Genomic DNA, 12,697 nt, shown 5'->3' with positions numbered 1-12,697 from the left:
TTGCTACCAATGAATTCAGCCAAGACCGGTAAACTCTCCTGGGCAGTGACAGACATCTAGTGCTCCCAAGTTAGCCTCCTAAAAAGACTGATTTCTTCAAAAGGCACAGGAAGGTTTGCTTTTTCTTTTTTTTTTTTTTTGTAAACAAAGATGAACAACCTCTGCTCCAGCCCCAGCGTCACGTTTTCAGGGCCGTTCCACTACTCACCAGCAGCTCTTTGCAAGACTATTTCAGCAGCAGCAGCAGCAGGGCCACCCAGTGACAAAACTAGGAACTGTCACAACCTGTGAGCACGACGAGCCCCAAAAGCCACAGAATATTCCACAGCACGTCAAACCCGAGGTAAACCCTGTGTTCGGAGCTAGAGCACAGCCAGCACATGACTAAGCCCTCTTTGACGCGATATACCTCTCTGCTTGCGTAGCCTTCCCCAGTGATGGACACACTCCTCTTTGCGAATGCAGTTTCCAGAGGCCGAGACCATGTACTCCGTGCCACAGCGACAACAAATCCGGCAGGAGGCTTTAAGAAAAGAGAGAAGCCAGAGTCACGTCACTAGAAATCCTTCACCTGTTAAACTTGGCCAAAGCACAAGGAAATCAGAATCACTCAAGCCCCAAACACCGGTGAAACAACTTTTCCCGTTACAAAGGATTCCAAATGTGGTTTTAAACTCCCGTAAAGACGCAGCAACCCCTCTGAAAACACAGGCCTTGGCATTTGCCCCCGAACACTTCTCACAGGCAAACATAAGACTCCCCAGTGTTTTTGGTGTGCAACATTGGCTCTGACACAGTTCACATCAACATTTGCCGCCCGTTTCTCCAGCCACAGCAAATTACGTTGTACTCTAACACAGTTATTTTAAGACACAGGATAAATAAGTCATTCATTGGACATCAGAGCTAATGAAGCCCCGTTTCCGGGGATCTGTGCCTTGACACTTCTAAATGACGTTCCCGTTCTTCCTGGGCACAGCTTTTCTGTACGGATTCTCCAGCATCTAAAGATGGAAACGTTTACAACAGCACATCCTGGCCCACCGCGGGGGCAGTTATGGACTTCTCGCTCCTGCCACCTCCGCTCGTACTGCTCACAATTCAGAGGAGAGAGATACAAAAAGCCACAATAAAGGAGTCAACTGCCATGCTTCTGATGTCCACCCAATTCCCCGTGTTCTAGTGCGAGCATTTAAGCTGCCAGCACATTCCCAGCTCTGCGTAACACCAGTCTGGACCATTTTTGTCCACTGACCACGGCTGCAGCATTGACAGACTAGCAACAGCTTTACTTAAATTAGAACAAATTCAAAGATCCTGCAACATCTGCAGGAAAATACAGAAACCGAATCAGGAACACGATCTCAGAATCGTATAAAGGAGCTGGCTGGTTCGCTGGAGAAAAGGGCTCTAACAAATACAGTACTTGACAGTGTTAATGCAAGAGAGCTTTCGTACAGGTTGCTTCAGCAACCACAGGACAAATGTAGACACAAGGTGTTAACACGGATGAGCACTTAACACACTTTAGCAAGCTCTCTCCCAAGAGATGCTCAAAGGAGCGTGGCACAGCACCTCAAAGTACACCCTAAGTATGTGTTTCACACCTGCTGCACCACAGCCTGCTCTCACCAGCATCTGAGAAGCATAAATCCTGCTACAGGGATCCAGAAAATTCAGACAGAAGAGGACCCCACCCCGTCCTGAGGAAACCTGGGCGATCGCTCTGTACAGTTGCAAAACGAACTTTGGGGAACTGCTTGGCCCAGAGCTCTCAAGAGACCAAGCAGAAAACTGTGCAATCCAAAGCGGCAAGGCAGGACCCACTGCAAAACCAGCCTGGCCCAATGCCGGTCCGTATCCCAACCATAACACACACACACGCAAAACCAGCCTGGCCCAATGCCGGTCCGTATCCCAACCATAACAGCAGCTCACATGCAGGGACACACAGACACACACACACACAAAATCCTTCCCCTGGAAGAGGGGAGCAACACCAGATGCTAAACAGGAGCTTCTCTCCAACAGATTCTCTTGCAACAGCAGCAGGCAGCCTCCAGGTTACTGCAATGAAGCTGGAGTCGAAACCTGTGCCCTCACTGACAAAACACGTGCCCTCACAGGGGTGGCCGAAGGCAGCTTGTCCCAGGAGAGGCAGCCTGACCCTTCTGTGATTCTAATTCATATTCTTTGGCAGCAATTAGAAACCTCCCTCAGCCTCACAGCCCCACATGCCACCAACTATAAACCTTGTGTCAAAAATAACATTCTCCTGACACGCAGGCTGAAGAAATCCACCCCCTAGAAAGGCAGCAGACTCCTGCAGCCACGCTCCTCTCCTCCGCGACCGGCTGGCCTGCAGAGACAGAGGTCACAGCCAAGGAGACACACCGCAACAGGAGCTCCCGTTGTTGGCTCCACGCTTAAGCAGGAGCCTGTTGTTGGCTCATGCTGAGACCAAGAACATCTTTAGGCAAAAAGACTATTTGCAAGCAGGACAGGCGTCTCCATGTATCTAGTATCTAATGTATCTAGCAAACCTTGCAGAATGAAAGAGCCAGCAGAGCTTACAGTCAGATGTTTTCTTCTCCTCCGCAGTGAAGAGGACAGCGCGACCAGGCTTCTCCGGGTGAGGCATTGGGTAACCATTTTCCTTCAGCTGCTCCTCAGTCATGAGATACTCCTTCAGTCGCCGGTACAAGGCGGCTCCTGCACACAAAGACAACGCTGAAGCCAGATCACTTAAGTAGAGGCTGTTTCTCTCCCCGTTTTTTGCTTTATCGAGCCTCCTGGCAGAGACTCACACTGTTTTGAACTTGCTTCCACCGCCTTTGTTCAGGATCGGCGTGGAAATAGGTGTTGGGGCAGTATTTTTTTTAAACTCTCATCATTGGTGCATAAGCTGGTTTTTAACCTCTTCAATAATCAGCATTAAGTTTGGAAAACACAACCGAAACACAATTCCTCCAAAGAGTCCATCCATCTTCAGGCCTTTCTGTTACCAATGTGAGACTTCTCCCATTTTAATGTTTTAAGTGCCTTAACCGATAATTTCTAACCCAGCCCAAAGAACACCCCTCAAAGGCCACCCACAGCTAGCTAAAAAATTCGTTATCCGAAGCTTTCTTCCTGCTGTTGATTTCAGGCTGTTCGTTTCATTTCACAGAATAATGATAACTTCTTGCACCCTGCTCAATATTTCTGCTTTCGCTGCTACGTTAAACCCTTCCAATATTGCTGTGTACCCTTTGATGTTGCTTAGCTGAGCTATACAGGCCCTTTTAAGCTTTCTCCATGTCAATTCCTTCTGCTCCGTGGCTTCCCCGTCTCTTCTCTGATCTTCTCAACAATTTGCCTACCTCTCTTGGCAACCAAAATACCCATAACCGATTTGAGCCAACACGAATAATGCTTGTGGCACAACCCTTTGGCTACAATGTGACCTTATTATGACATTCGTAAAGGTGAAAACGAGCCCTGCAGAGAAGACGGAGATATTTGGAAGTTCGCCTTTTAATCTGACAGGCACATTGTCAAGTACTGCTTCAGGGCAAGAAAGTTAAAGTAAAATCCAGACAAAAATAAAAGAGCAAAAGTCAGTAATACCCAAAACACAAGAGGCAGCTCCGAACGGTTACTGATGCTACATCAAAGCCACGCGGACCACATCAGAGAACTCACAGCCCAGAGCGGGGAAGCGAGGAAGGCGCTGATCATTCACCGAGTGACTCTGCCGCGCTGGGCTGCAGTTGGGTAATAACTCATAACACTGGCCCGCAGATAAATCACAGCACTTCACGCATCAGCAAGATCCTGCTCTCCCCAGTCAGAGCGTTACACCTTCAGCTATAATTTACGGGTTACGGCCTTGCAGGAGCAGGGTCTTACCTGTTAAATCCTCTGCTCTCAAGCTCCCTGACCGGTTTAGAGTAAAGCTTGTCTTAGCAGCAAGCTTCCCTCCCAGAACAGCTTCATGGGACACCACTTTCTTGTTACTTGTCTCTGCAGCGAGAAGAGGGGAGAAGCAAAACAAGACAGACATCAGGGACCCAGCTGAGTAAGAGTAAGTGACTCCGGTCCTAGAGTTCAGGCCACTACGTATCGGCAAAAGGAGAACTGCATTTATCCTCTTGAATTCTCGCTCTGCTCCAGAATTGGCACGTGTAAGGACGCAGACTAGCATTTTCGTTCCAGCACTATGGGGATCTTTCTGTTTGCACTCTCAGCCCACACCAACTTCTTTTAAGGGCAGCAAGGACATTTTTACAGTTCCCCTGTAAATTCTGGGAGCTCTACCTGCTTCCTCTGCACAGCAAACCCTCCTCCTGACCAAAAGCAAGAAAGGACTAAGCACAGAAGCAACTTGACCCAGTCACGTGCTGCGTGGTGGGCTCACCCACCCACAGTGAGCAGCTTTGCTGTTTAGCTCCCTGCAGACCAGACTCCCACATCGAATCTTTCAGCTTCCTTCAGAAAGGAGCTTCAGAGCTCTAGAATATCCTCAGCACACCAGACAATGGCAGATAGGTGCTTTTTACTAATCATTAACTGGCAGCCCTCTCCTAAAGGCCAGCCTCCCAAGTTCAGCCGCTCTGACTAATGGCCGTGAAGGTAATGAAGACAGAGGGGAGAAAAGGGAAGAGACCAGGAAAAAAAAAATTCACAAGAACAGCACAAATTGATTGTTTAATGTACCCTCTCGAGAGCCAATAATGAAATGTCTTAACCCTCTTCGTTTCTCTCTTGAAGCTTAATGTGTGTAACAGATTTCTGCGGTGATGGACGAGTCTATCACTTTGAAGGCATCATGTGAAAGTTACTCCATTAGCGGGGCTTTTCATTTTAAAGAACTTGTGCTAAAAAAAAAAAATCCATGTGGCATTATCTCCATTTAGGTTCAGACAGCCAACAAAGCATTGCAGGACTTGCCTCTTGAAGGCCCATTAAAGCTTGCCAGACTATAAAAAGCTAACTGGAGTTGTTTGCCTTTCAGCATAATGCTTCTGAGAAATGGGTCTGGTCTTTTCAACAAGTTCCTCTCCATGGCTTCTAATCCAAGCAGGGCTCCGATTAGTAAACCACAAACGTGGTACGTACTGTTCGTACTGGACGGGGAATTGGGCACTAGGCTTCGGAGCTTCTTTAAGGTGTTCACTGCCACATTCAGGTAGATGTTGCGACTGGTGCTACGTTCATAAGCCACCTTCTCTTCTGACAGAGCCTGCAAACAAGGCAATTCATTACTACATACTCTCTTTTCCACTACTTCTTTGGGAGAAAAGAAACGTTTGGCTCTTAAAAGTACAGAATCCAAGTGTGATAGCAAAAAAAAAAAAACAAAAATTGCCTGTCAAGGAATCGAGTAATAAAGTGGAACATGGCACAAATATATACTGGTTCTGAGGCCTGCTCTGGAGAGCAAGAGGGGAAAAAAAAATAATTGTATTTTAAACCAAGCGACGGAAGAAGCATTATCATGTGAAACCTTCCCCAACAGATTAACAAAGCAGTCTTGGGACTGCCTGAGCACGGCTGTTTTCCTCACTTCGGTGGCAGTGCAAGATCTTAACTGGCAAGAAAAGGAAGTCTGGGAAATGGTCACTCCTTGGATGCAACAGGAACATTCCCTCTAGGGAGCCGTGAAGGTGAAATTCCACAAAAGAAATCCTCACGGCATCTGTTTTAGTTACAAACCACACGACGCAATGTCCCATATTTACCCAACTAACGTTAATGGCGCAAGTCTTACCACAAAACACGTTACTTTTTAACTCTGCCTTTGGAAATCCTACTATACTATTTCCTGCTGCTAGAAAGCTCCTTAAAAGCCCCGCAGTTTGCGAGCAGCGAGTTTTACCAGTTATATATATCTCAAACACTTACCTCTGCTGAACACTTAAGATTCCAGGAGGTGTTTGCTGCTATACCTGAGCAAAAGGCCCTTTTGTCCAGCTCCCCTAAGTCCCTCTTGTGGGGTTACTGAAAAGATTGTGCAAGCTTTCCGAATGCAGGGATTTGCTACTGGAAACCCCCACTGCAATTACACCTTCCATTGTCCAGTCTGGAATTACCGAATGCCAGTCTCCTCCACAGAATTGTATGGGGATGGGAGAGTTTTCCGGGTTTGCTGTGATTTTAGGAGGTTATTGTTCGCCGCGGACTCTATTCCTAAGAAGCAAGCACCAGTACAGACCTTGTCAAATGCTTCCTGGGAGGAGGAGCAGAATTTCAGGCACTCATCAATGAAGAGGTTGAGATATCTTTGACGAATGTTTGTTGGGACTTTAGCACCAAATTCTGTGGGAATAACAGGCCTCTGTAAGCTGGCGCTCTAGAGATGAGACAGAGAGAAAGAGGCTATTCAGGTTTAAGAAGTATGCTGCTTTGAGACTCTCACAGTTCCTGCTGTTATTAATAGTGGCATGACTTCCTTTCTGAAAACCTGCCCAAAGCTAAACATAACATGCATCATTTTTGGTACTAAAAATGCCACTTGAAGTTTTTGTGCCACCTTCAGTATTTGAATTGCTTCAAAAAACCAGCCATGGTTCATTATGCAACGCACCTGGCAGCCAAGGACTCCCGGGGGCATTACTCACAACACCACAGTCACACATAAAAGCATTCCAGACCATGAAAATGATGACGTTTACATTAAGGGAGCCAAGATTAGGTTGGTACCAAGCGCCACGCTTGGAATTGCAGACGTGAACACATGACACCAGTTACGTGGACACCGGACACCGTTTTCTCTTCAGTGCTCCGGGTGGGACGAGAGAACGGGTGGCCCACTCCTGCCAGGCTGGTTGCCAGCTAAATCGCCACGTTCACGGGACGGTTCCCACATTCGCTACATCGGATTCCTGTAACTTTACTGCACTGGGTTTTTTCTTCCTTTTTTAATGCCAATCATGATGCTCCTGAAAGGATTTCTCCCTTAAATTGAATTACATCTTCTTCATGCATAAAAACTGCGCATTGGACCAAGTTATGACCTACCACGGCAGTTTTCCATTTAACACCAGGTTTATCTGCCAAATCAACACAATTTGCCTCTTTTTCAGACAAGAAACTGTACGTTCACCTCTAAAGCAGCCAATTGTTTTTTGTCAGTCTTTCTCCATCCCACCCAAGAAGTATCCATAAACCAAACCATCTGCTGCAATAAAAGAGCTGTAATGAAGAGAGCTCTACAAAAGATATGGGCACGTCCGGCGGGGAGCGGCCAGTCCTGTCCCACTGGGAAGAGTGCTCACTTTCCTCGTGAAACTTCCGCTTTGATGCTCTGTTCAAGGGGATTTGGTCCCTTTCATTACATATATCTATTTTCTCAACCTCCGATATGATACCCTCAAGCACCTCTGTTAACACTGGTAAATATTTTATCCTTTCAGTTGTTTCTTTTATTTTTAAACAGCTTCAAGTTATACGTTACTACGGTGGCTTTTGGGGTGGGGAAAGGATGAAAATGACTTTTCGCTCCTCCAGAGATAATCAGCGCCTGTTATGACACATCTTGACACAAGATATCATCAATAAAGACATCTTTAATCAGGTCCTGGCATCAATCACATTCCTTGCCATCTGCTCCAGCAAACACCTTCTTATGCCATTCACGCGCTGCTACCCGAGGAACTCTGTTCTGAATATTCTTAGCGAGTAACACGTTCCCCAGTGCTCACGGGGAAAGGAGGGACTTCTATGCTAAGGAACTCACAGCACAAGTACCCCAAGGCTGGGCAGGTATCCCAGGAAAAAAAAATAAAATTAAAAGAAGAAGAAAAAAATAATTTGTTTTTTCCTCAAATATTAACAGCAGCATGAAGTTTAAATGATCACATTTTGACTGTACAGGTCACTGCGGGACATTCCTCGGTATGGCCCACAAAGGCCGTTAATCCAGCCATGCCTTCTGAAAACAAGGGGCTCAGAGTCCCTGACACAAACAGCTCCACACCAAGACCAGACAGCACAACGGAAGACTCAAACTGAAGATGCGGGATCGATATTCAAAGAGATCAGAGCAGCACTTAAGTATTTCTACCTTTTTAAGCTCCTACCCCTCAAGTGTTTAATTTTTTATACAGTGCTATCGAGGAAAACCACAGAAAGAAATAAACCCATTTAATCAACCTAATCAAAACGACGCCCTTCAGAGAGCACTAAGTTTGGAGCAGCGTGGTTAAACAACACACCACCCGCGACGGGGAATGACCAGAGAGATTTCAAATTTCACTTACCTGTAAGGAGGGAACATGCGCTACCCTTTTCGGCACGATGGTGCTGGTGGTCTTCGAAGCCATCCCAGCTAAGGTGCAAGCCTTCAGAGACAGGGTGGGTGCTTCAGAGTCATTGGAAGGTGCGACGCTCCTGCCAGCAACCGCTGTCTTACTACTCACCAGGCCTGCAAGAAACAGAAAACACATTTAGGTAGAAATCCTACCACTGGGCTTCAAGTTGCCAGAATGAACTTTCTATAAAAGGCCCGCGCTGCAAGCTGTGATTTTTTTTCAAATGGAAGCCTCCAAAGGAATACAAATTGGGTAATTTTACCACCTTCCAGGCACGGATGAAGGAACCTTCTGCCAGGAAACGTACCTAATTTCTGTTTGTTTGGGGGTAACTGAGTCAGCAGAGGTTAAAGAGGTAACCCTGTCAGCAACAACGCACAAACTGCCCCTCACGTCAGCTCCGAGTCCTTCCAACTACAAAGGGATACCAATGAGCGTTAATTAGTACTTCCCTCCTGTTCGCACCACCTCTGAAGGCTTGAATGGAAGAGGGAACGAGCAACCACGCTCCAAGGAAGGAAGAGAAAAAGAACGGGCTGAAGCGAGTGCGGCTGGGTGAGACAGACGGGAGAACGGGGCTGTACATCGCTTTTCAGAACACGATGTAATTTCTCAGGGGAAAAACATTCCACTGGTCACTATCAGTAAAGATTCAAGTCATGGCCAACGCTACACATCTCCTGATAGTTTCACAACTGCTCGGGAGAAGTTCAAAGAGAAGGCAGTGTCTTCTAACAGGGGGGAGGACAGGACAGGGACCACAGATAACGCTGCTGGCTTACTTTGTTTGGCTGCTGCGGAAAGGGCTACATTTGGCACATGAGCAATCCTCCTCTTTTCTCCTGGCAAAGAAAGAGAGGCCTTTTGAACCAGCTGTGCCGCCTGCTGCTGAGCCAGCTGGATCCTCTGGTAACAGACCTCCTGAGCGGTGGGGGGACGGTACGGCCGGATTATGGGCTTGCTCGGGACCTCCGCCTGCACAGACAAAAAGGTTTTAGAGGCAGCACACTCGCCTGCTCAGTCCCTTCCCTCTGCCTTCCATTCACCCAAGAAAGGTCTCTTTCCTCAACCCCTCTCTGTCAGCAAATACAGGTTTTTGAGAGGAGAAGATCCCAACTGTCTTCCAGAACAAAATATTTAGAGTCACCCACCAAAAAACATGGCATCAATGATTCGCCCTGCGGCAAAGGCTCCCAGCACTTTGACGTGTTCCTAAATTGGTAGGTGGCATTTGAGCTGCCTGTTTAATGGCGCGCTGTTGCCCACCCCTGTGCCTAAGCCACGCCGGGACTCCGTCAGTGCTCCCAGCTCTACAGTCCTGCGCCAGAAAACGACTCTGCCCCCGTGCTGCCTACTGCGTGCTGCTTCAGTTTATATCGTGATGGAAAAGTGACCAACTGTTCTCCATTCCCCTTCGCTACACAACGCTGAGTTTTACAGCTATCCCTCTGTCTCTCCCACGCTGGAGAACCAGTGCCAGCGTTACAGCAGCTCCCCACCTCTCACAGCCTTGTGTCAGCTCTCTAGTTCCTGTAGCTACTTAAAAGTCTCACAAATACGTAGTTATGGGATTAGAACATTACATTAACTGAGCCGTGAATTTTAAACAGGCTCTGCCCCTGCCTCCTTCCGGAGGCATTTCACTGCTTCAGCCGCTGCTAGCCCAAACAAGTTACACGGGCATTTTCTTTGATGTTCAAATTTAGGTTGCAGGGAAGGAGCCAGAAATTATGTCAGCAAAGAGAAGTTTTCTAGCAGCAGAAGCACAAGAGAAGCAGCAGCAGTGCAAACTTCTCCGCCATACTTAGCAACCTTTGAAATCTGAGAAACAGGCCTTGCCTGCCGAAATCTCTTCAGAGGAGGGTGCGCTCGCACAGCCCGGGTGTAACCTGGCGTTTCTGAGACCGCAAATTGGGGGCAAGCTGGCACCTCCTGCATTCCTGGCCTCTGATGCTGACACCAGCTTCTGGATACCAACCTGAGCGCAGTCAGCCATTAAATGATAATTACAGACTTCCGAGCAGGACAGGACACTCATTTTCCGACTCACCTTCAATTCCTTTGGCCCACCATTTCCCCCGGCAACTAAAGTAGAACTCGGCTCCCTCCCCTTCTGCTTGCTCAGTCCCTGAGCTATAAATCACAAGCCAGGACTGTGCAAATATTCGACTTGGAGGGACACGGCAAAGCACGAGCCTCAACTCTGCATGTAAAAGCAGCAGTTCAGGTCTTACGGCCCCCCCTGCGCGGAGCTGGCGGCAGCGCCGAGCCGCGATACCCCGGGGAAGGCACGTCCCGCTGCGTGCTGAAGGCGGCTGCCACTGAACACACCAGATCGGCTCTGTTTGCCCAGGCAATGGCTGCGCCAGGGCACGCATCTTTGGAAAAGCATTTTGGGATCAGCTGTCACATTAAGAAAATGCATTTAAGGATTTGTACATGTCTAAAAGGCGCCTATTTACAATAAATATTTGAGTTAATGAATTTCCAACCCATTTGCTTCAGCCTCTTATCTCTTCACTTTGGAAGAAAGGGCCCTTATCAAAACACGCGAACTGGCTGAAGATATGTAGTTAAATAAAATGCATTGTATTGACCTCAGGGCTTCAAGTTATTAAAAGCAAAGAAACCTTTTCTAGGCAGACAGGAAAGGAAGAACAATTAATTTGGACGGTAGCTCAAATCAGCACGTAAGTCTCCACTCTCACCCCACTGGAACATAAAACTGACTAATCTGTGCCCAGCACCTGGAGGGAAACACATTAAACCCTCAGAGAAAACATGAATTAAAATCCCAGTGAGAAAAATAAAAAAATCAGATTGTCTTCCTTGCCTTTTTTTTTTTTTTCCCATTCTTCTCTGTATTTAAAGTGTTTTCACAACTGCGGAAGAAGAGTATCAAACAAGATACTGTTGATGTATTGGCTGATTCAGAACAGATACACGGTAATGGTTTTAAACATCTGACAAAATTCCTACAGCTTTTAGGTCCATGAGACAAAGAAAAGCACAATCAGACACAGACTGACTTCGCGTCCAGCTAATTTTCATCTAAGTGATTGGATGAAGCCGTACTGTAGAAAAACGAACAGCTCGATCAATCCCAGTGAGTTACGAGGGGCAGAATCCATTTCTCTTCCACAGCTTACCCGTGGTTTTATGAAAGTTTATTGTCTGCCATTTCTAGCAGACACCTCACCACGTTTTTCAGAAATCAGAAAGGGGAGGAAACAAACCTGACAGAGGGATTCCAGCGCCAACAACTCATACGCTACTGCCTGAACCTGGGTCTGCATCATTTTCCAGTGCCGTAACAGGACAGAAAATCCTCACTGCAAAGAAACTAAACTTTTGCTTCTAAAAGCTGCACTTACATTTCCTTGTTTGACAAGATGAGAGATCCTTCTTTTCTGGCCAGGAAACAAGGTAGTTAGATTATCTTCTGTCTTTTCTTCATTTCCTTCCTCTTTGGACAGCTGGAAAACAAAAGAACAAGCTTCCAAAATTGAATAGACTTGAAGATCCCTCTCAATAAGAAGGTTTGAAAAGTCTCCTTTCGGGTTAACAGAAAGTCCTTGCAAGTGAGAAGAAGATGTGGTCAGCAGCCGAATTACTAAAACAAACCTTGTTTTGAACCCAAGAGCCGCCAACGAAGCCAAGGAACAGCAGCATCACAGTTGCCACCCAGGGAGTCGCTCCACCAGCTGTGCCCTAGGCAGCACTGGCATGAGTCAGGTCAGCCCCTGCCCACCACCAGAGACCTGAACACCCTTCTCCTGCCAGCCGCTCACACACCTCACCTTTCGTGGCATTCGGAAAATCCAGGAGGTTTGGTTTGGGGGGTTGTTTTTGGGTTGTTTGGTTTTGGTTTGTTTTTTTTTTTTTCCTAAGAAACTGGGAGCTGACTCATTTCTGGCCTTGTATAACGTGCTGCCAGAGCAGGTCCTGGAAACCTGCTCGATGCCAAACCACGGTGCCCCCAATCCCCGCGTTGGGACACGTTTCCCTGCCGTTTTATCCACAACCGTACCTGCAGAGAGACTGCAGTGACAGATCCCCCGGTGACACATTTGTATGGCCAGAGACCCAAGAGGAAATAGCAGCACCTCTCCAGCTGAAGCTACTTCCGAGCCAACACCTCAGACTTGCTCGCAGGGGCCGGGGGAACCACTTTAAAACCTTCTTTGAATTTGACCCGGCTGTTCATTTGCACAAAACACAAGTTTATTTTTCAAAACTCTAGCTGCTCTCTAGTCAACCTTGCTTTCAGTTTTCCAACCCAGCCCCTGGCCAAGCTCTGAGCAGAGACGAGCCTGACGGTCCCTTAGAAACCCAGCAGCCGAGCTGAAGGCCGGATTTGGGGATGAGCCTCATCCCAGGTGGCGGAGGCTGAGCGTGTCCAT

The 12,697-nt window shown here is 47.4% G+C and overlaps 1 protein-coding gene across 2 annotated transcripts in view; it reads right to left on the bottom strand.

The window, feature by feature from the left end:
* Positions 1–12,697, bottom strand: part of REXO1 (RNA exonuclease 1 homolog) — a 43,225-nt gene that overhangs the window by 11,093 nt on the left and 19,435 nt on the right. For both annotated transcript variants that reach the window (XM_074565394.1, XM_074565396.1), the window contains exons 3-10: positions 11,669–11,770; positions 9,077–9,269; positions 8,244–8,407; positions 6,197–6,334; positions 5,101–5,224; positions 3,892–4,005; positions 2,575–2,712; positions 410–523 (exon numbers count right to left, since the gene is read on the bottom strand). In XM_074565394.1, coding sequence (XP_074421495.1) covers positions 410–523; positions 2,575–2,712; positions 3,892–4,005; positions 5,101–5,224; positions 6,197–6,334; positions 8,244–8,407; positions 9,077–9,269; positions 11,669–11,770 — 1,087 coding nt within the window. The remainder of the gene's footprint in view (positions 1–409; positions 524–2,574; positions 2,713–3,891; positions 4,006–5,100; positions 5,225–6,196; positions 6,335–8,243; positions 8,408–9,076; positions 9,270–11,668; positions 11,771–12,697) is intronic.

The sequence above is a fragment of the Larus michahellis genome, chromosome 23 (genome assembly GCF_964199755.1).
Source record: "Larus michahellis chromosome 23, bLarMic1.1, whole genome shotgun sequence".
Taxonomy (NCBI): Eukaryota; Metazoa; Chordata; class Aves; order Charadriiformes; family Laridae; genus Larus; species Larus michahellis.
The sequence above is the reverse complement of the archived record's forward strand: the minus strand, read 5'-3'. Positions and strand labels throughout refer to the sequence as shown.